Source organism: Emydura macquarii, unplaced genomic scaffold, assembly GCF_026122565.2.
Source record: "Emydura macquarii macquarii isolate MOO-44397 ecotype Brisbane River unplaced genomic scaffold, CSIRO-AGI_Emac_v2 contig_587, whole genome shotgun sequence".
Classification (NCBI taxonomy): Eukaryota; Metazoa; Chordata; order Testudines; family Chelidae; genus Emydura; species Emydura macquarii.
The window spans coordinates 4,869,284-4,890,407 of record NW_027130724.1 but is presented as its reverse complement, the minus strand read 5'-3'; the positions used below and the strand labels follow the sequence as shown (position 1 = coordinate 4,890,407).

At 39.0% G+C, this 21,124-nt stretch overlaps 1 protein-coding gene across 1 annotated transcript in view; it reads right to left on the bottom strand.

The window, feature by feature from the left end:
- The window catches only part of MUC2 (mucin 2, oligomeric mucus/gel-forming), a 59,271-nt gene that overhangs the window by 24,060 nt on the left and 14,087 nt on the right, over nucleotides 1–21,124 (bottom strand). The window contains 18 exon segments of the mRNA XM_067540418.1: nucleotides 2–1,029; nucleotides 2,480–2,521; nucleotides 2,523–2,599; nucleotides 4,197–4,466; nucleotides 5,133–5,261; nucleotides 6,523–6,679; nucleotides 8,469–8,708; nucleotides 10,475–10,654; nucleotides 10,974–11,084; nucleotides 11,602–11,740; nucleotides 12,324–12,475; nucleotides 12,844–12,978; nucleotides 13,234–13,267; nucleotides 14,320–14,575; nucleotides 15,464–15,590; nucleotides 16,514–16,608; nucleotides 17,747–17,911; nucleotides 18,667–18,804. Coding sequence (XP_067396519.1) covers nucleotides 2–1,029; nucleotides 2,480–2,521; nucleotides 2,523–2,599; nucleotides 4,197–4,466; nucleotides 5,133–5,261; nucleotides 6,523–6,679; nucleotides 8,469–8,708; nucleotides 10,475–10,654; nucleotides 10,974–11,084; nucleotides 11,602–11,740; nucleotides 12,324–12,475; nucleotides 12,844–12,978; nucleotides 13,234–13,267; nucleotides 14,320–14,575; nucleotides 15,464–15,590; nucleotides 16,514–16,608; nucleotides 17,747–17,911; nucleotides 18,667–18,804 — 3,475 coding nt within the window.

Genomic DNA, 21,124 nt, shown 5'->3' with positions numbered 1-21,124 from the left:
TGTGATAGTGGTTGGGGTAGTTGTTACTGTGGTGGGAGTAGGGGTGGTTGTCTCTGGAGTAGTTGTTGCTGTGGTGGTAGGAATCTCTGATGTAGTGGTTCCTGTAGTGGTAGTTGTCGTGGTGGTGGTGGTAGTTGTTTCCAGAGTAGTCGTTGCTGTGGTGGTGGTGGTGGTAGGAGTCTCTGATGTAGTCGTTCCTGTAGTGGTAGTTGTCGGGGTGGTGGTGGTGGTTGTCTCTGGGGTAGTTGTTACTGTGGTGGTGGTGGAGGTAGGAGTCTCTGATGTAGTTGTTCCTGTAGTGGTAGTTGTCGTGGTGTCAATGTGTATCTCTGGGGTAGTCGTTGCTGTGGTGGTGGTTGTCTCTGGGGTTGTTGTTACTGTGGTGGTGGTGGTGGTGGTGGTTGTCTCTGGGGTAGTCGTTGCTGTGGTGGTGGTAGGAGTCTCTGATGTAGTTGTTCCTGTAGTGGTAGTTGTCGTGGTGGTGGTGGTGGTTGTCTCTGGGGTAGTTGTTGCTGTGATGGTGGTTGTCGTCTCTGGGGTAGTTGTTACTGTGGTGGGAGTAGGGGTGGTTGTCTCTGGAGTAGTTGTTGCTGTGGTTGTAGTTGTTGTTGGGGGGGGTGAGAAGCATGGACAGCAAACCTTGATCTCATAATTTAGGCAAACAGGCATCGGAATTATGTCCCCTGGGACTTGGTCTCTATTATTGCAAATAAGCCCAGTGGAAACATCACACTGCACCTTTTGTCCTAAATCTTTAATGGGAACGTCAGGGAAATTCACAGCTCTGCACGAAATATTTACTGGAGTATCACATATTGCTGTTTTGTTCCATTCTTTGATTTTGTCATATGTTTCATATTCACCATTCTCTAGGCCATACTTTGGGTAACTCACATTGATCCATGAAGACCACAAACAATAGTCACATGTTGCTGCAAGACAACAATGGAGCACAGAATTTAGAAACAACAGAAACATGGATGACATAGTAGCGATGTAAGCAGTGTTGAGAGTGACGCTCTGGATGTACTTTGGTCCAAAACAGGTAATTAGTGCAATCTCTAAAGATCCTGCATAAGAACTGGTTTATGATCTCAACTACACTCGTCTAAGTAACAGCTACTTCATTTCAAGTGAATGGAGCTACACTACCATGAAAGTGGTGCTATATCAGAAACAGCTGTGAGTGTGCTAAGTTAGTGTTTCTTATGTATGCAAAGAGAGTAGCATGAATAATTACATGTAAGAGTGGAATGAAAAAGGGAGCAAGATTAAGTAGGACCTTTCCTCTTTATCTCCCACCTTGGAGTTAGTTGCTTTTCCAGCCATTTGCACCTACGTTCTGTTATTGCTGCAATGAATTAACTAGTACAGCATAAAAACCGAAACAAAGTAGCCATAAAGCAGCGTTTCATTCCCAACAGTAGACCTGCAGTGTCTCATCAGGCAAAAGGACACTCTCCTGAGGTAGTATGGCAACAGAACAGAGAAGTGCACTGGAGGCATAATGAGATATTGCAATCCCGAGCCTCCGTCTGCAATCACTGGGCCAGGCATATATGGAAATAGAGTTCATATATCAGTTCATCCTCACTGAAATATCAGTTCATCCTCACTATCCATGTACTACATTGTGGATTCTTAAAATTCCACCTTTGCTGCCTTTTTTTTATAGGAATATCAGTACTATTCAGTGGAATTCACACCATAGGACAGAAAATTCCCTACAGGACTGGTAGAATCGAGGACTGCATGTATCAAGGAACACATTGAAATGTGATAAATATTAATCATATGCAGGGATGCAGTAATCACTCCTCCTGCTAAATCCTTTTATGTGGGTCAGATGTAGGAACAATAAATAGGTGGCCAGTCTTGGCCAGGAATACTGAGTGTATATTAACATTCAATCCTTAGTACATAAGTAGCTCAGTGTCACCTGCCTATAGAGGAGTCCCAGAGAAGATCTGCCCACTTTTTAATACCAGTTTCAGCCTCCTGAGGTTTGGTGGGAGTCGTGGAACCAGTTTACACAGGAATTAGGGATTTAACATGTCCCTTACTCTCACATAAGCCAGGGACAGAATTTGTTTCAAGTGATAATGTATTATATGTCTTTTTTATTTTATTCTTAAATCTCAAAAAAATGCCTTGTTCCAAATCAATTGGCAATATATATTTTTAAATTAAGAGGTGGAAGGGTATCTTGGCAAAATGTTGGGTGCTCAGTGGTAATTGTAGTGGTGGGTGTGAGGGTTGGGGGCATTTGGCGGTAATCATGTGGGTTGGTGTAGGGGTTGGAAACTTCCTGTTAGTTGTGAGGGAAGGATGGGGAGGTTGGTGGTAGTTGTGCTGGTGGTGGCTGGGCGTTCAGTGGTCATTGGAGTGGTATTTCTAATTGTTGTGCATTCTGGCCAGTAGCAGTAAACACTGATCTCATAACTGAGGCAGACAGATATTGGAATCAGGCCCCTGGGACTTGGTCTTTATTATTACAGATAAGCCTAATGGAAACATCACATTTGCACTTTTTGTTCTAAATCTTCATTGGCGATGACAGGGAATTTCTGAGCTCTACATGAAATATTCAGTGGATTCTCTTATATCTCTGAGGAGTTCAACGCTCTGATTTTTTTCATAGGTTTCTAATCACCATTCTCTGAGCCATATCAAAACAGATATAAGAGTAATACATACATACATCACCTCCCACATACATAGCTTCCTATGATAATAAACTGTCTGAGAGAATCCAAAATTTGCTAAACTGTATAAAAATAGATTACACAGAACAGCCTTCATTACAGCACGAAGAATTCTATCCTGGTCACTAAAGCCAGAGCCATTGCAGCAGTGTTCAACCCAGCTGGACTCTGCGGATGCATTTTGGCTGACTCAACTGGAAAGCCTCTGGAGGAGAACATGGCAGACTGGAGGACACAAAGTCCTTCATAAGGGTGCAGCATCGCCTACCTATGTTCAGCCTTGCTCCATTGAACCATGGGAGAGATGTGGGCAGCAGAGCCATGTAATCCCCCATATTGGAATAGGTCCAGTGTCACTGTCAGCACTGTACATCCCTGGTCCATGTGATATGACTCTCTTTTGTCCAGGTGAACAGGGCGTGATAGATCCCAGTACTGCTATCCCTCTTCCTACCTTTGTGCCCTTTTGAAGGACTAATCAGAATCTAAGGAGGAAGGAAGCCCTTTGATCCCTCTGCCCTCACAACAGGAAACCAGAAACTGCATCACCATCCAGTGTAAATGAGAGCACAAGGAGTTTTACCACACCTTGCCCCCTCTAACCACCTCCAAAATTCCGGCATTGCTGAAGCAGAACAACAATTGTCATGCTCCTCTCAATGAGCAATATCAACTCATCCTCACTCTCCATGTACTACCTTGTGGAATTCACACCATATGACTGAAAATCCCCTCAAGGACTGATGGAATAGAGGACTGCATTTATTGAAAGAATACATGCAAATGTGATAAATATTACACATATCCAGGAAGGCAGCAATCACGCCTCCCACCCAAGCCTTCTTTGGAGATTCAGGACAATAGATAGATGGCAAGTCAGGGGCAGGAACACTGAATATATCCCTATATTAACTTCTTAGTCCATAAGCAGCTCAGTGTCACCTCTCCAAAGAGTAGTGCCAGAGAAGCTCTGTGCACCTTTTAATACCAGTTTCAGCCTTCTGAAATTTGGTGGGATGTATGTGGAAACAGCTTACACAGGAATAAAGGACTTAACACATGCCATACTCCCTGTAAACTAGGGCCAGGATTTGTTCCAAGTGATAAGATATGTATCCATTATTTTACTCCTAAATCTCAAAATATACCTCATTAAAAATCAATTGGCAATACATATTTTTAAAAATGTCAATTATAGGTAGTATAGGAGTATTTAAGCTTAAATGTATAATGAAAAAAAATGGGTAGGTGTTTTTCTAATTGACGCTATCTGTCATATGATTTTTTTGTTAGAAATTCTAGAAGAGTAAATAGAGATGAACACATTAAATAAATCTCTACTGTTAGGACAGTCCTGTCTATAGCTTCCATCTCCACCTTGCAATATCTGATTTTATACGGTTCGGTACCTATGGTTAATGAAAATCACGTCAACACCTACCAAATGTTATCGCTATCATTAAGTATAGGCAGTTATTATTCAATTCTTACTTGTTGAAATACTGGTTGTGGTTCCAGTTGTCATGGTTGTTGGTGTGGTGGTGGTGGTTGTTGTCTCTGGGGTAGTCGTTGGAGAGGTGGTGGTGGTGGTTGTCTCTGGGGTAGTCGTTGATGTAGTGGTAGTTGTCGTCTCTGGGGTAGTCATTGTTGAGAGGGTTGTGGGGGTGGTTGTAAAAGGTAACTTACATTCCTCTGGGGGTACACATATATTTCTGTCTTCATCAAAAATGGGTTTCTCTGGCGGGCATCTAGGGTAGCAACCTGGTGACCACAAATGGTGCATTTTGTAATGTTAATAAACAGAAACTATTAACTTAGTGATAACATTCTCATCAGGGACCTGATCTATAACCCACTGAATAGGAAAAGGCTCCTATTGACTCTAGATTAGGCCCTGGATTATGAGCATTTCCAAAAGCAGTGAGTTATTCATTGTAAATCCTGAATATTTCCCATTGATCCATGAAGAAGCCAATATTTACCAGCACAGTGTCTGAGATACCCGCTATTTCTTTTTGCATGGAAACAGAAATACTGCAGTATCTCAGTTATAGCAATGCATATCTGAACATATAAAAAATAAATAAAAATTTAAAAAGAAATAATTAAGCAATAACATTCTAGTTTTCTTTACTAGTATGAATCTTTTCTCTCCCTTGAGGCACTCTTTAAACGATGGAGCATCAATCTTATAATACAATTCAGGAAAGTACTCAGGCATGTGCTTAACTTTGTGCATGTGAGTATCTTCCCACTGACATCAATAAACAGTAAATTATGCCATCCCAGATAATTGTGCATGTTTATAGATTTAGGAATGGCCAGGCAATCAATAGGTCTCATTAGCTAATAGATCCAACTCCATCAAGTAACATTTTAGCTAAATCTTCATGATATACAATACAAAAACAATTGGGAGTTTCTTACCTTCCAGATATGGCAGTGAGAAGTTGGTTTCGACATTGTTAATGACCCTGCAGGTACTGATGTTACGACCACAAGGCTCATAATGCCATTTACATTCATTACGTTGGTTGTAGTAATCACAAAATATTGCTGATAGAAAAACGAAGTTGATCAAAAAAACAGCTGACAGAACAGAATCCTTTTCTCATCTCTAATGATGCCAGCCAAATGCATCTACACAATCTGCTGGCAGCAATATTTCCCTTGAAACGGGACCTAGAATTTTTTTCCTACACCATCTGACTACAGAACACATGAAACTCTGGATTTCAGCACCTTTGCATTTAGCAGCATTATTGAATAAAACAGATATTTGATTGAAATTACACAACTACTCAAAATCAACATGAACTCAAGCTGTCTGTTGAAGTGCTGTGATTTTTTCCTTCCCTTCTCTGGACATCTGCAAACTCTTTAGGGCTAATGTACACATAAGCTGAAATAAGTTTCACCCAGATATATCACATGGAGCAAATTGCATGGTGTTCCTTCAGTAAATCCACATGGACAGACACAAACTCTTCAGATCGAAACTTTGTTTATGGGTGCACAACAAGATGTGAACGGGGGAAAACTTAACACATTCAAAACCAAATTTCTTCAAACCGTATGGTCTATGAACCAGTGTGAATTGGTTGTGACAGAAAAATTGGCAAACCCATTGCAAACTGAACTTGGAAGAGGTCACTATTGGTCTATTTAACACATGGCTACAGAATAAAATCTGCAATATTTCTGAGACAGGAAGTGATGTACTGTGTGTAAGAACAAGTTCCCACCGTGAACAGCTTAGTACTGCTACTACTGGTTGGATCAGTGAAAGTGTTTCCTGTAACTCATTTAGTACACCCATTGTGATGATCACCATCCCAACTTGATTTTTGGTGTCAATAGCTATATGCATTAGGCACATACAACAGCCTAAAAGGAAGTCAATGTGGTTTTATGAGTGTAACTTAAATATAATTTGGTTTACTGGGACTAATCTGTGCTACTGTGCTATACACAAATGTAAAAAAGTACTAGTAACAAATCTGGGTGGGAGATTTTGCTGACTAGATAAATATTCTGGGAATGTCAGTCCACTAGCTGGCACATACAATGGGAAGGATCATTTGAAATGTCATGTAAGCATCAACCCACAGTAACAATTTAAATACACTGAACTCATTAATACAATAACGGGGATCTGCTTATACTGAGATCAGGAACCATGATATGGTGAACCCTTTCCAGTGTGTGCCACAGAATACAACCCTGTGTCAACACACTGCTGCAGTGATTAAAGACTTTCTGATATTATTCTGATAGGTCCAGTCATGCGGATGGGGAATATTTAAAGTTTACTCACGGCATATTTTAGGAGTTCTCCAGAAGACACAAGCCTGATTCTTAATGCACTCTTGGGCATAAGCAGCAACTGCAGAACAGAAGCACTCACAATCTCCACCACTATCACAGGAGCAGGCATCACGAACACAATTTTCATAGAATGGAGTTGGGTCAACCTGTTGGGGGAATACATGGGGCAGCTATTTACACCAGAGCTCTGTTCCCAATTTGGAATCTCACATGGAAATATTTTAAGTCAGAAGTTGCTTACTGTTTGTCAGACAAAAGACCTGAGCAAGGCTAATTTTCATTATTTTATCTTCATTTCTTCAAATTTGGTTATGGGGAAAAAAAAGGTAACTTAAAGTAGTGTCTTGTGCATTGACCTATCTTCTGATGTGCATCATTTTAGTTTATTGACAACAAAATTTTATTACTCCCAGTATTTATTACTCCCACTGTACCAATGTCAAAGCAAAGTTTTATTCTACTGTGCCTCCTACATCATCAACACAATTATCATCTGAGAGTTCTGAATCCAGAATTTGTATCCATAAAGATGGCACACAAAGTAGAAAGAAATACCTAATTGAACTTACAAAGCTGGTGATTAGAAAAAATGTGGTTTGACTGGCAAGCTGAAGTATTTGCATATGGAATTTGCTGATGGAGAATAAAAATGAGACAATTAGATGTCATTTTTACAATGGCTTTTCTAACCATAACCTCATTCGGAAAACAATTTTGTTATGCTTCCCCTTCTAAAACTATTTGCTGTTAGGATACTATATTTTAGCTTTAAAAAAAATCCCTGTACTTAAATTATCCTGCTTTCAATATAGTCTTGGACACTCTTCAGGATGCCATAAGACTCACTCATGTTCTCTTCCTCTTGTTTAAAGTGAATTAAACTGCTAACTCTATCACCTTCTCCCACCTACTGTACTTTATTGCTGCTAATACTACTGCTGATATAAAAGAAAATTTGATGGAAATCAATGAAATTTTCTCTTCCAGTTAGTTAACCAGCCACGTGGTGAACAACTACCAGATCTACCATCTGGTAGCAAAGAAGAAGCAGAGACAGTTCTATACCTGCAAATGTTGGTGCATCCTGTCATACATTAGCAAATCCTTTTTTTCACTTTGGATGATCAAATGGAGACCCCAGACTAGGTTTTATGCCCCACTGAAATGGGCATAAAAGCATATGTTAGAAGAGCTGGAATTACAACTCCTTATAATTCTTCCAATATTTATAATGCATTTAGAAGCTTTAGTAAGTGCAAACTGTTGTTATTATTATTGTTATTATTATTATTACACTTCTACTGAAGGACAAGGCTTAGATAAATTACCTAACACTATGCATACCTTGAGCCTAGAATACTGTGTTTTGTTATTATGATTTGAATGCATTGTAATATGAGATAGTATGATTCCAGCATGCTTACTATGAGCTGACTGATACCAACAAGGAGAATGCAATGCAACAGATGGAAACATCTAAAGTGTGTCCACAGTCAGAATCACCATCCAAGGTTTGAGAGGGGGGCATCTCCTAAAACCCAGTGACATACCAGATTGGGATCCCAGTCTGCACACTAGAAAGCACCTCCATTCTATATGTAAACAGAGTGTTCCTTCTGAGAGGCTCACGAACAGTACTGTGGTAGGGGATTTCTCCCAAACTAGAACAAATAGATGCTTCAGTCCAATCTATGAAAACGTACCAAATCCCTGGTTTGACTATTCCAAGGAATAGCAGGTGTCTGAACATCTAACTTTCAAGTGTAGTACCTGTTCTTATCATGGGGATGGACCTGATGACCTTAAAGGTCTTTTTCACTTTCTAATTTTTGAGGCTACTATTCCCTCACTCAACTCCATAGATTCAACATTCGTCTGTCTTCTTGCACAAACAGAGGTTCACTTGTAACTAGTAACCACAGCCTCTCTACAAACCTTGGAGTGACAAACTTTAAAGTCTTTGCTCCGGATGATGCTGCACTGCTTTTCTGACCAGGACCTGCGGTGAGGTCTCAGATTGCAGGGCAAGGTTTCGTTCAGCACATCAGGGCAGGACCTGGCCTGTTTCCAGGAATTCCCAAACTCCAGAGGACTGGTCACCAGCCCCCCACTTCTTGTTGTGAAGTCATTATTGGACTTGCCATCAAAGTTGCCACACAAACCACAGATTTTGCCCTGAAAAAGTAAAAGATGTTTTATTTCAGAATATGTTATCAGATTTTCAGTTTACCCAGTAAGTGAATACAAGCAGAGCTGGAACCAAAACAGAGGCACAGAGTGAGGGAACTATTTTTCCCTGTAACCTACTTATTTTAATCTTTACTTCAAAATCATGTGTGTAAATTAAACCTATTTCTCTGTATTTATCTGCCTGGTTAGCAAGCTACCCGGTAGCCCATGCAAGAAACCTGTGTCTCCCCTTCTTGCTACATAAAGTACCTACTATATCTGTATTTCTTTGCCCCTCCTATTCAACTTATAGTGATCCAAACAGTGGCTACACTTCTCTCACCTGACAACAAGCCATTTCTTTATAGTGCTTTGCGGTATGCAGCAACTTACCTGCATGAATCCCATTAACATAAACAGGAATCACAGGACTAAATTTTCCAGTACACAATGTATTGACATTTTAGCCCTAAGTGTATATTTCTGCTAAACGTTGACTTTGAAGAGTTGGCTGATCATCCTTAAGGCGGAGTTGCATCATTTGCAAAGCATAAGATGGAATAAGGAAGAACAAAAGATTCCTTGAATAAAACTTAAAAGCCAGCACAGTGGCTTCAGTGGAATTCTGTTGGCTGGCACCCTTCTAGTCAGGGATGTGGCTGCAATAAAAACCAGGAATCTTTTGCTTCACTTTTGCTCCTGCCTCCATTTTTTTACCCTCCACAAACTACTTTAGGTTTCCAGCAAAGTTTCATGAAAACATTTAACCTCCAAGGAAAACAGACTAAGCAGTGTCATAACGGGCACATGTGCAGGGTCATAAAATGCCCCTAACACTACAAAAGGCTGCCAGAGTCTTTTGCTAAACAAACCATATATTTTATAAGGAAAGATGTCAGGGTTGGAGATGTTTCGTTCATAAAGAACTTTTAGTTTCTTTGCAGACACATCCTATACACAGAGGCTCTGAGATGTTGCCACATTTTGCATTACTTGGAACCACAACTGCATTTCCACAAGGTAAAACATGTAAATTATGCAGCATTATTATGTTAGAGCTGTGGTTAGCTTGTTGCAATCTTGTGAACTTTTGCTCTATCTTCTATTAAGAAATTACAGGGTTTTAGCCATTTCTGTGGGTCATGCATATACAAAATACACACTCACACCATACTCTTATATATAATGAATAAATTGTGCTTTAATAGTTAAGTGTCGCCAAATACAAGATGTCCCCTACCACAGCTTGAGAGATCAAACCCAGCAATATAGCTAAAGATATGTTTGTAGACTGACTGGAAAATAGGGTTGCTGTTCTGATTTTTCCTTTCTTTATCAACATAGAGCAAGTTTTTGTTTTATAGTGATAAGAAAACGATGCCTGGGGCTATAAGAGTTTATTCTTTTAGGGCCTGATCCAAAAACCCATCAAATTCAACAAGAATATTTTAACGAACTTCAGTGGGGTTTGGATTAGAGCATTAATGTTTACAAGTACTGGAAAACAAGAGGGAACTGTGCATCCATATTGCAGTAGTGCACAGTACATCCATTGATGTCGTTGCACAGCATCATACTATAAGAAGCAACATAAAATGGCACCCACCATCATGGGTAACGCAAGATATATATGAATTATCAATGTAAATATGATTTAGGTACACTGTTAAGAGGAACAACAAAGCATAATCCATATTTGCTTGTATTCAACTATTCATAATCACATCAGTACACTCCATAATATTTTAGAAAAAAGGCCCGGAGCTGCTCACCTTATAATCAGGGAGCAACTTTATGAAAATAGTAGTCTTCTTATCCCAGATGAGCATCACACCATTACTGGCTTCAATAACAAGATAAAGCCCCACTGTACGAGTCCAATACTGTATTTGGCGACTAACATCTCCTTGAATTTCTACATATTTCTCATCCTCCAACTTCAGTTCAGTACTCTGAAGAACAGAAAGAGAAGGGATATAATAGCACTGGCTTTAGAGTGAGGCAAGATTTTATGTTTATGGACTTCATTAGGAAACTAAGACTGCCCAACCACTGTCTAAATCCTTAGCAAGTGGAAATCACCATAGCTCCGTTGACTTTAATGGACCTATGCCAACTTTCATTTTCTGAGAATCTAGCCTATTACTTTTATTTGACTGGGGGCTGAAATCTTCTCTACATGTACCTGGTCTTAAGGAACATGGCTACAAGTAAAGGGCAGTTTTGATCAGCTGCATTCTAGGGCTGAACCCATCCAGGCCCACCACTCACCCCTAGAAATACTTTAATAGCCTTTGAGCAGGTGACTCCGGTGGTTCCACATGGAACATTCACTGTGACGATACTAAACGAACCACTGGAATCCTCACTGCCACAATAATCCTATTGAAAGTGGAATAAAAAAACATAAATCAATGAAAGGAGGTATATTATTTATTTTGATTTCAATTTAAAATAAATTACATTTATTCTTTGAATTCCATTACAAATACACACACCATTTAACCCTGTGTCTGCCAAATACTGTGAAAGAAGTGGGACAGTTCAATTAAACAATAGGTTATGTCCAAAAATAAATTTATATCTGTTTTCCAATTTCAGAATCAGCCATTTGTTTTGGAGTAATGTTGATGAGCTGACACCTTTCATTGTTGAGCTATCCCAGTTGAGTACAATCTGCAACTACATCAGCAGAAGAAAAGTTCACTCAAGTGCCATTAATTTCCTTGCAAATATGGAATTTAACTTGGCAGAAGTTGCAGTCGCCACAGGATCAGTAATCCTAAAGAAACAGGGTCTAAGAGAGGCGGTCCAAGAACCAAACTGATAGCTATGATGTTTCAGAATTTTTAGTTAGTTTTAAAAGATCTGTCTATTCACTGCTCCCATTGGACATTACCTGGGCAGCCACATATTCACATTGCCCATCGAAGGCATAGTATTTTCCATCAAAGGTGATATAATGGCCACTTCCATATATACTACAAGTTCCATGGCACATATAATTGGTGCAGGTCCATCTTCCTCTCTGGCAGGTACTAGGGAAAAATAAAAGATTTAGATGAAATCTGAAAAGTCAAGTCCTAATGCTGATGTGTGCTGCTTTGAAAGCTGCAGGATAAACCACATAGCTGTCTGACACAACATGGAATCTATAACATGCATAACATGCAGCTCTGTTACAAGGTATTATAAATCAGCATCTCGTCAACAGTCCCCACATGGAATTGGCCCACTGACAAGTTTATAGCATGCTTGTTAGCTCTGCACAGCTTATTTTTTGGTTCTCTCATCAATGCTACCCAAAAATTACACTACTACTCAATCAGAGATATCCCCAGTAGAGAGACAGATTCTGAGCTCAATTACAGCGATCACCCTAAAATCCTGTCAGTTTTGCCTGAGATAAACAGCGATGATTACCTTAAAATTTGTAGTATTACCTACATTTACACAAAGGGAGTTATCAGAGGTGACAAAGAAGCCAGAGTGGACCTGAGAATCAAGGCTTGTATACCTATATCCTGCTCATCACAGTGGTATTTAAACCGTTTCATTACCATTAACTCATCACAAGAAAGATACATCATAAAGAAAGAGGAGAACTTTATAGCATCTTACCATGTGTTGCAGTCCACTGTTATGGTCTTTCCAGGAGAATGTACATGCTTGTTATGAATACATGGACAGTCATTCTCCTTGACACAGTTCCCGTTACCATCATCAAGCAGTCCATGAGGACACACACACCCTGAGACACACTCTGCTTGGAACTAAGGAAAATAAGACAAAAATGATGATATTATAAGAAAACACTACTTCTCTGTTATCCCACTTCTTCTACAAACATTCATCTCATGTGCTGCATTCCCTGGTTTATAACCTAGCCATTTTTACTTATTTAATTCTATAGGTCTCATCTCTCTAGTATCTGCGTGTCTGAGAATTTCCTTCATATTTTACAAAGATGTTAAGTTCAGACTATCTTACTTTTGTTCTACAGAGAAAACTACAGTACTGTATATTGTAAACAAAATGTCTATCCATCTAACTCATGAATTTCCTTCATTTGCATTGCTTCATTTAGGGACTAAGGGAAAGAAGGACCTATGCCACAGTCAAACATAAAATGAAGATGTACATGGTCAGCATCCAGAGTGTGGCAGCTCAGCTGAAGAGGGGTTTGTGAAGACCAGGACTTCATGCTGCTGCAATCAAAGTGAATCTTCTGTGGTGGACACTCTGTAAGATAAAGATACCATGTTAGTTGGGTGAACTTTGAAGATCAAGAGAACAGAAAAGAAATGGGGAGGCAGTAGATATTGAGACAGAAACAGAATAATTTTAATTATTTATTAAAAATAATAAATGAAAATATCCTTTCTAGTACGAGGTAAAATCCACTGCGAAAGCAAAGTGAAAAGGGGTGACTGTTTCACAGAAGGGAAAAAGAAACAATTGGAGAATTCAAATGAGAAACTGAGATGTTTCTCTCTAAAGCATTTTACTTACTATCATCCAGTATCTTCACTTGAGTGCAATGGAGAATTGCGTTTCGGCAAACACTACAAAGGGTGAGAAGATAGAAATTCATAGGATATAAGCCTGAGGTTTTCAACTGATAAACATCCAAAACCAATTTGCAAAGGCATAAATGAAAAAAACGAGACTACAATTTCTGACAAACAATTATTCTTTTGGACTGCCAAAAATTTCCTATCACAACAGTTTGTTCTTAAGTGAAAATGTAATAATAAACATAGTTGATCTATTAGTGGAATAATGTTCAGTAGTGACCTTTGTGAAATTTGCCCCTTGGGGAGGAAGTCTTACATGATTTCAACAAAAATTTCACAGTGAGCTTGAGGAAAAGTTTTACAGAAATTTTGGATCTTACATTATAAACAGATGGTAAGTTCATGATTTTCAAGAAATGGCCACAAATTATTCTGCAAATCCTCAAAATGGTATTTTTCAGCAATCAAGAGTAAACATGGTCAGACCCATTCAGAACATGTCTTTAACCTCCAATAAATACATATTAATACATATCACCTTTTTATGCCAATTCCAGTCAAATGCAGTAAACTCATTGGCTTGTACTCTTATCTCCTAGTTCACTCCTCATTGAAGGGCAAGGAAATATTTTACCATTCACAGCATGAGTCATTGGAGTTTATGCAAAAGAATATTGGTACTAGGAGCCTGCATGTTGCTTTTGGAACCCTGCCATCTTTATTAAATGGTTATCAGTTAGTAACTGTTACAATACAAAATGAAGTAGAATAATCTGTTTTCAGTGAGAAAACCGCTAATTGCTCATGTAGCTTCTTTTCCCTATTGCCTAGCAAAACTCCCATTGACTTTAGTGGTGCAAAATCAGGTCCATAGTTACCACAAGAGACCACCATACTGCTCAGAAAACAGAGATATGCCATACATATTAATAAATTAACTTACAGCAGAAAGACATTTTGTTCTGCTATGGTGGTGGTGGGTAATACATATCTTTTATCTATATTATATCAGCATTGATATCAATGCAAGGTATATTTAATAAGCAAAGAGAAGCTTTCATTTGCACAATCCACAAATGATAACCCATAAAATAACCTACCATCGTCCTTCTTGTTTCATGATGACATCCCCAGGTTCCAGATATGATCCTTTGTAGTAACATGGACATTGGGAGATGGGCACACAACTACCCTTCTCATTCATATAGGTGTTATCAGGGCAGCCACAGCCATCCACTGGAATGAAGCCCTCCAAGCAGTGCTTTTCACCATCAGCAAAGAAGCGACATGTTTGTTGGCATATAGTCAGATTGTAATGGAAGACCTGGGATGCTGGGCAAGAGGACACTTCTTCTTCTGGATAGGGGGGAAAAGAGACCAATGGTTGCTATATAGGCAAATAAAAAAACCTGACTGGGCATTATAAAGTTTAAATATTTCTTTCTGATCACTTTGCCCAGGCAGCATGTAATAGTAAAAATGAAGGGACTCCCTTTCATTGTATTATTGAATAAACTATGATGATTAATAAACAGTGTTGGCTTAACTTTGTCCTACCTTTTAAACTACCATCTGGGAGATAACCCTAATCTCATTCTAAAGGGTATATTCTTCCTTTAATGAACATGCACAGTTTCTATTATCATAGATGGGAGTTGAGTATATAGAGGAAGGAATGAAAAGATCCATTAAATATATATATATGTAGGGTTGTATCTTATTATTGTCCCTTTAGTTAACTGATCTTTTGCTATTAGAATTTGCTTTCTAACAATAGCCATTGTTATTACTACAATATCTCTTTCTTTGTTGCTTCATAATTCTATAGCCCTCCAGTAGAAGCACCATTTAACAAAACCTTTGTCCCAGTGTAATTTTGCTGTTGTTAAGGATAGCATTGATAATGCTGGTACACAACCAAGAAACTAAATAAAACTGAAGAGCCATGATAGCTTATATTCCAATGGACAAAAAGAAGACATATCAGTGTTTGTGAAGTAATAGAGGAGATGATGAAAGGGGAAAAAATTACTTCCCAGGTTGTAAAGTGGTCTTATAAACAAAGAACATTTAAAGAATGCAGCATTTACTATTCAAAATTCTTGATACTGTCCCCTTCAATTGTATTTGGCATCTCCAAGACCCTTCTAAACCCTTTACACTGGGGTTAATGTAACTGTACTCAGGTGCACTCTGTCCATTCCCTATGACTGATTTCAAGGAGATTACAGCATCATAACTTACTGCAGACAGTTTGTCTCCAGCCCCACAGCATGATTCCTTTGAAGGCACAGGCTCTCGCATAAGAGGAGAGGGCTGCACATAAGCATTGTTCATTGTTCGTACAACTGCAGGTGTCATATTTACATCTCTGAGACAAATAAGAAGCAAATTGTTAATAAGCCTGCAGAAGGATGATTATGACTATGAAAGGAAGACTGTGAAAACTGGGGCTCCAGTACAATAACTGTAAAAGCCCCAGTAGCTTCTTTCCCAAATGGCTTTCATTCACTCCCATAATCGAGAGCACAGTAGATGAACTGAGAGCTACATGTTAGTCATGGACAAACCCAAAGAGGCTCTGGGTGTTTGATTAAGCATGAAAAAGTTCAGACAGTTTGCCAAACCCTATCATTTTGATACTTTTAATTCCTGATCAGTCACAACTTTGAAATGTGGAAGTCCACAGAAATTAAAAATAATAAAAGCAAAAAATTAGCTGAATGGCTTAAGATCTTCACAAAGGTTCAGTTCAGTCTGAATTACAGAAATGAGCAAAGGTTAGAGGGTTCTTTCTTTTCTCCCCAGATTGGTTTGTTTATCCCTTGTCAACATAACTGAAAAAAGTGGGAAACAGACCGGGAATAATATGACACATCAATGGGTTGTCGTTTATCTCCAGATCAAGTAAACTCAATTTATTGTTTATTAAGCCCCAAAATAGATTACATTAATGTTTAAGGGCTGGCTAAACATGTGACCGTCATGGCTCTGTATTCCTGCCTCTCTTGAATTCTCATATGAAAATGAGAATCTATAGTGCCCTTTACCACATACAACCCCCCACCCTCCAAAATACCACAATGATTTCCATCTTCTAAATTAGCATTCTGTGAGAAAGCCTATGGTAGGAGATCAGAAATGCACATGATGCCACTGGACAGGTAATTATTACAAAATTTGAAGCAATTTTTATGGCCAAATTGCAATATTACAAATTACAATTGAAAATATGTTTATGATAAAACAAGCATTAAACCAGTGCCTGAAGTCAGTATAGTATAAAATCCATACCTTATAATATTCCACAGGATCAATGACTGAGTGACATCTGGCAAAAGGAGAGTCTGAGTTTTTCAGTAGAGAACACCAAAACTCAGCAAAGGATTCTGTAACAAGAGAAGAAGAGAGAAGGAATTATTTTCTTGCATCATACCTTGTTGCATCATATTGTCACATTACAGTATGCAAAATAATATGACCGAAGCAACAAAATGTGATGAAATGACAAAAATGAGAACCCTAAGCTTTTTGGGGAGTGGAGAGATCACACTGAATCACTATACATTTGGCACACAGTCTCTGATTCAGATACCTATTGGTAAACACACAGTGAAATCTTATCCTATTAATCCTACGCAAAATTGTTTTCCCCTAGCCTCTGATTGTTTGAGAACTCATGATCAGAAGATCACAAATCCAAGTGGAGCATAAGAAGAAGCAATAATGCTAAGGAAGCTGCACCACTACTCCAGACATATATTGTAATATATTAATGTCCTTTCTTCTGTGTCTTTCAACACAAGGTTGCTCCTGCAATTTTCCTCTGAACTTTCCATCTCTTTCATAGAGTTATAGTTTCAAAGGCCCAAAGAGGCTATTGTGATCACCTAGTCTGATCTCCTGTATAACACAGGCTATAAAACTTCTCCAAAATAATTCCTAGAGTGTATTTTTTTTAAAAAAAAGCATCCAATATTGATTTTAAAATTGTCAGTCAGAGAGAATCTACCATGAGTCTTGGTAAATTGGCCCAATTTTTAATTACTCTCACTGCTAAAAAAAAATTATTCTTATTTCAATATGAAGTTGTCTAGCTTCAACTTCCAGCCTTTGATCAAAGCCTACTGCCTAAAAAGGAAGTTAAATGTTGGACCCTCAGATTAAGAGTCTGCTGCATTAGCAGGTGAGTTCTCCAGCCTCTCAGAAATGACTAAAGGCATTTTTAAATAACCCCCTTATTTTGTATTTATGACCATCTGAACAAACAGATTTGAATGGACTTGAATCTGGGTCTTCCACAGACCAGCTGTGTGCCTTAACCACTGGACTATCAACTACTCCTATGGCAAGGGGAAGCGCCTGTTGGCTGGTGTGTGTAAGCGTGCAGTACTGCAGGCAAGTCTATACATTATTGTCAGTCTTCTAAATAAAGATTATTGTCATTTTGAGACTGCTATTCAACTTACTGTGTGTGAAATATAGAATTTGGAAGAATGAGGCCCTGTGAAAATTTAGTATTCTTACCACTTTCTGTGTTGAAAGCACAAGGGTCTTCCAGCCTATCCACTTTGTCCTTACAGGTGGCTTGTGCCTTCCAAGTGTTAGCAAAGGCAGCTCCTGTAGCTTCTACCAGTCCACCAGCTGATTTAAAATCATCACCTTCCATGCCATTGAAATTCCCACAAAGACCTGTTGAGAAAAAAATGAATTTTAAAAAAATAATTATTATTCATTCTTCTTCTAAAAGAGCATCAAAAGAGGAAAGGGACAATGTACCACAGGACTAGCAGTGAGAACTTCAACCGGAGGACTCCTCTAACTCAGTATTAAAACTGCAATCACAGAAGCAGATATTTGGGGGAAGGGGGGTGTTTCACTTTAAAAATCCAAGCTGTGGGAAAGGTGGTCTTCAACTGGAATTCAGCGTTTCTGGGGATTCCCCCTGTCATTTTATTTATGATTTTTGATAGAATATCCTCACAAGGCTTGCCACTTAAGTAATTTAAAATGATACTGAACAAAGCAGTGGGGAATATATGCCAGGGATCAATTCTTCATTGACGTGAGGGTGACAGGCTTATTTAATCTGTAAATATCAAGAAGTCATCTGTAAAATGTGAGAGTTGTGGGGCCATTCTCTTATTACATTTTTGATTCTGCTCTTATTCTTCCTATATTCAACTAGATAAGCATTTCTATCTCTAGAGCTGGTGCCTTTTAAAAAAAGATGTATTACTATATAAGAAAAAGTGTTCCTTATTAGTATCTTACAGGCACACATTTCCCTTTGTATCTTAATTAGTATGGAAGAATTCATTAGCTAGTTTGCTATATCAGTCACAGACACATCTCACCACCAATTTTAAGAACACACAGAACTTCAGTTGTAAATATTTTTGACTGCATCATTTCTCCTCTATCACTAGATATAAGTGGGCACTTACCTTGCAGTTTTCCTTGGGCAGATTGGTCCACAGTCATATACAGCTGCATGATTGGAACCAACTGTATTTGTAGCTTGAGACCAAAATTTGTGTGCACAATGAGGTGGTAGGAAGATGGCTGGAAAATTGAGAAGCTTGCTGGAAAACAAAAGAAAAGAAAAGTCATGTTTCCCTGATTTTTTATTTGTTTTTATCACCCCTTTTTCTGTTATCATCCAGAAATACCACAGATAGGAAATCACTAGGCTGCTGAAAGCAGCACTTTATGTGAGCAGTCCAAGTCAACATCTGCCTTGAAAACTGCAACAGGTAGAGGATCAAGGATCAGAGTCTGACAGATCCAATGTTATGAAAATATGGGTGAGCTAACGGATGCTTCCCGCAGGAACCAAAGACACTGAAGGGTAATTAATGCAAATCTCCAATACTGAAACAATGCAGTTAACCAGTCTTGTAAAGTTTTGCCCTCTCTGGGGAATAGCATCCACTGGTTTGACCTTAGTTCAAAAAGTCTTAACAGGCAGAGGACTTGAAACTGTACAAAGTGACAGCCCTGACCTAGAAAATATTCTTTTCCACTTAATCCAAAAACTCGCATTAGTCTGTGATGAGAGACATGTTTTGTGAGAGGACCCAAAGTTCTTTAAAACCTACCAGAGATTCCATGTGGAAGGTGGATGACTGCTTGGTGAGCTAGACATACATAAACCATTCAAAGTCTTAAAGATATGTTTTCTCTGAAATGCTTTGGTTCTGAATAAATAGTACTTGGCTTTAGGGTTGCTGGCTGATCACTGTTTACCCTGTCATCATTGCCACTAAGAGAACAGCAGGTGCTGAACTGAAGTCAAATCTGCTGAGGTGATCATAGTGCATTGCAGGAATCTGCAACCTAAGCCCCAGTGTGAAGGGACTGGGTCGTAGGATCCTGCCCCAGGAAAAATTATGGTTAGACACCTCAGACATCAGTGGGTGCCCTCTGAGAGAGAGAGCAAGAGGGTGTGAAAGGTATAGTTAACTCAGGACCCATGACATAGACCTCTCTCATTTTGCTCTGAAAAACACTGATCACTTAGCTATAGTGCCAACCCCTGCTATATTAACAACACGGCAACTTATGATGACTGTGTGGAATCAGGAATCAAACAGTTCTTCTCAGCTGTGCTGCATGACAGCTCACAGTGCTGAGTTATATGCTGCTGTATTAAAAGATGCTTAAAGAGGTAGAGATTTTTGAAAAATCATTACATCTGCCTATATAGTACAACAATAAGTAAGAGTCTCCCCTCTCTCTGCACCCTGCTTAACAACTATTTGTGTCTGTTTTTATTTGAAGATCTCCTCGTTCTTCCCCCTTCCTCCATGGGCTGGTCTATTTACTTAAGGGTTTCATGCCTCCTGTGTCACAGTGAATGCTGGGTACAATGAAAGGGACAGCAGTGATAGTGACTCAAAGGGGCAACTGCCACTATTCTAGTGAAAGGAGACCCCCACAGTGATAATGACTCAAGTTCCTTCTGGACCTCACCCAGTGATCAATGTATTCCCTTAAGTATGGAGACTGAGATTGCTTTCCCTCTTTTGTACTACATCCATAAATCATTGTAAGAATGGATGGTATGCCAGATTATATCAAATGGAAGCATTGCCCATCTTTAAATCTTAAAAAGAAGTAACTCTTGAACAAAAGAAGCCTCCCAAATTGAACCCCTTATTAAACATTCCTTGCTTTTAACATAGAACTGCTGAACTTAATCGATGCTTGAGTTGAAGTCACATCCAAAGAACAAAATGAAGAGTTGTTGTTTTTATTTTTAGCATAGGGTTTCCCAGTCACCTGTGTTCCCCAGAACAGAGATTCTCACCCTGAGTCAGAAACAGGTGTTAGGGGTTGTGACTACCCTGGCTTTCTCATATTGGTAGGTCCCACTACAGAAAGGAGTGTCACAATATGGAAAAGTTTGAGAATCATAGCTGTTACTGATTATAGCTGCGGTTATTTATTCCCAACAACTGAAATGAGTGAATCCTAAACCAGCTCTCGGTATGTACCAGCTGTTCATAAAACTCTCAAAAACAGCTGGGCTCTGACGCATTTGGGGATATTATATATAGGCAATATAGCATAATCAAGACAGAGTGGAAAAATCAACAGAGCAGCCCTACAAAATAAATAAACTGGAGGAGCCAAGCTTACTGGTGCCTCTGTGATGTTGGCCAGGAGGCGTCAGATGCTAAAGTGAGGCTATTTAATATGTGGCCTGTAAATTATATTGCTCATTCTGTAGAGTACATTAATCTGGATCCTTTCTACCAGGCAATTACAAACTTCTCCTTCCACGTGTGTCTGTCCTCTCTTCTCTCTTTCTATGCAACTGAATAGTTATTGGTAGAGGTGGCAACGACTGAAAAGAAGTGCAGATTATGGAGCTGGTGACTGTGCAGCTTGAACATCCAT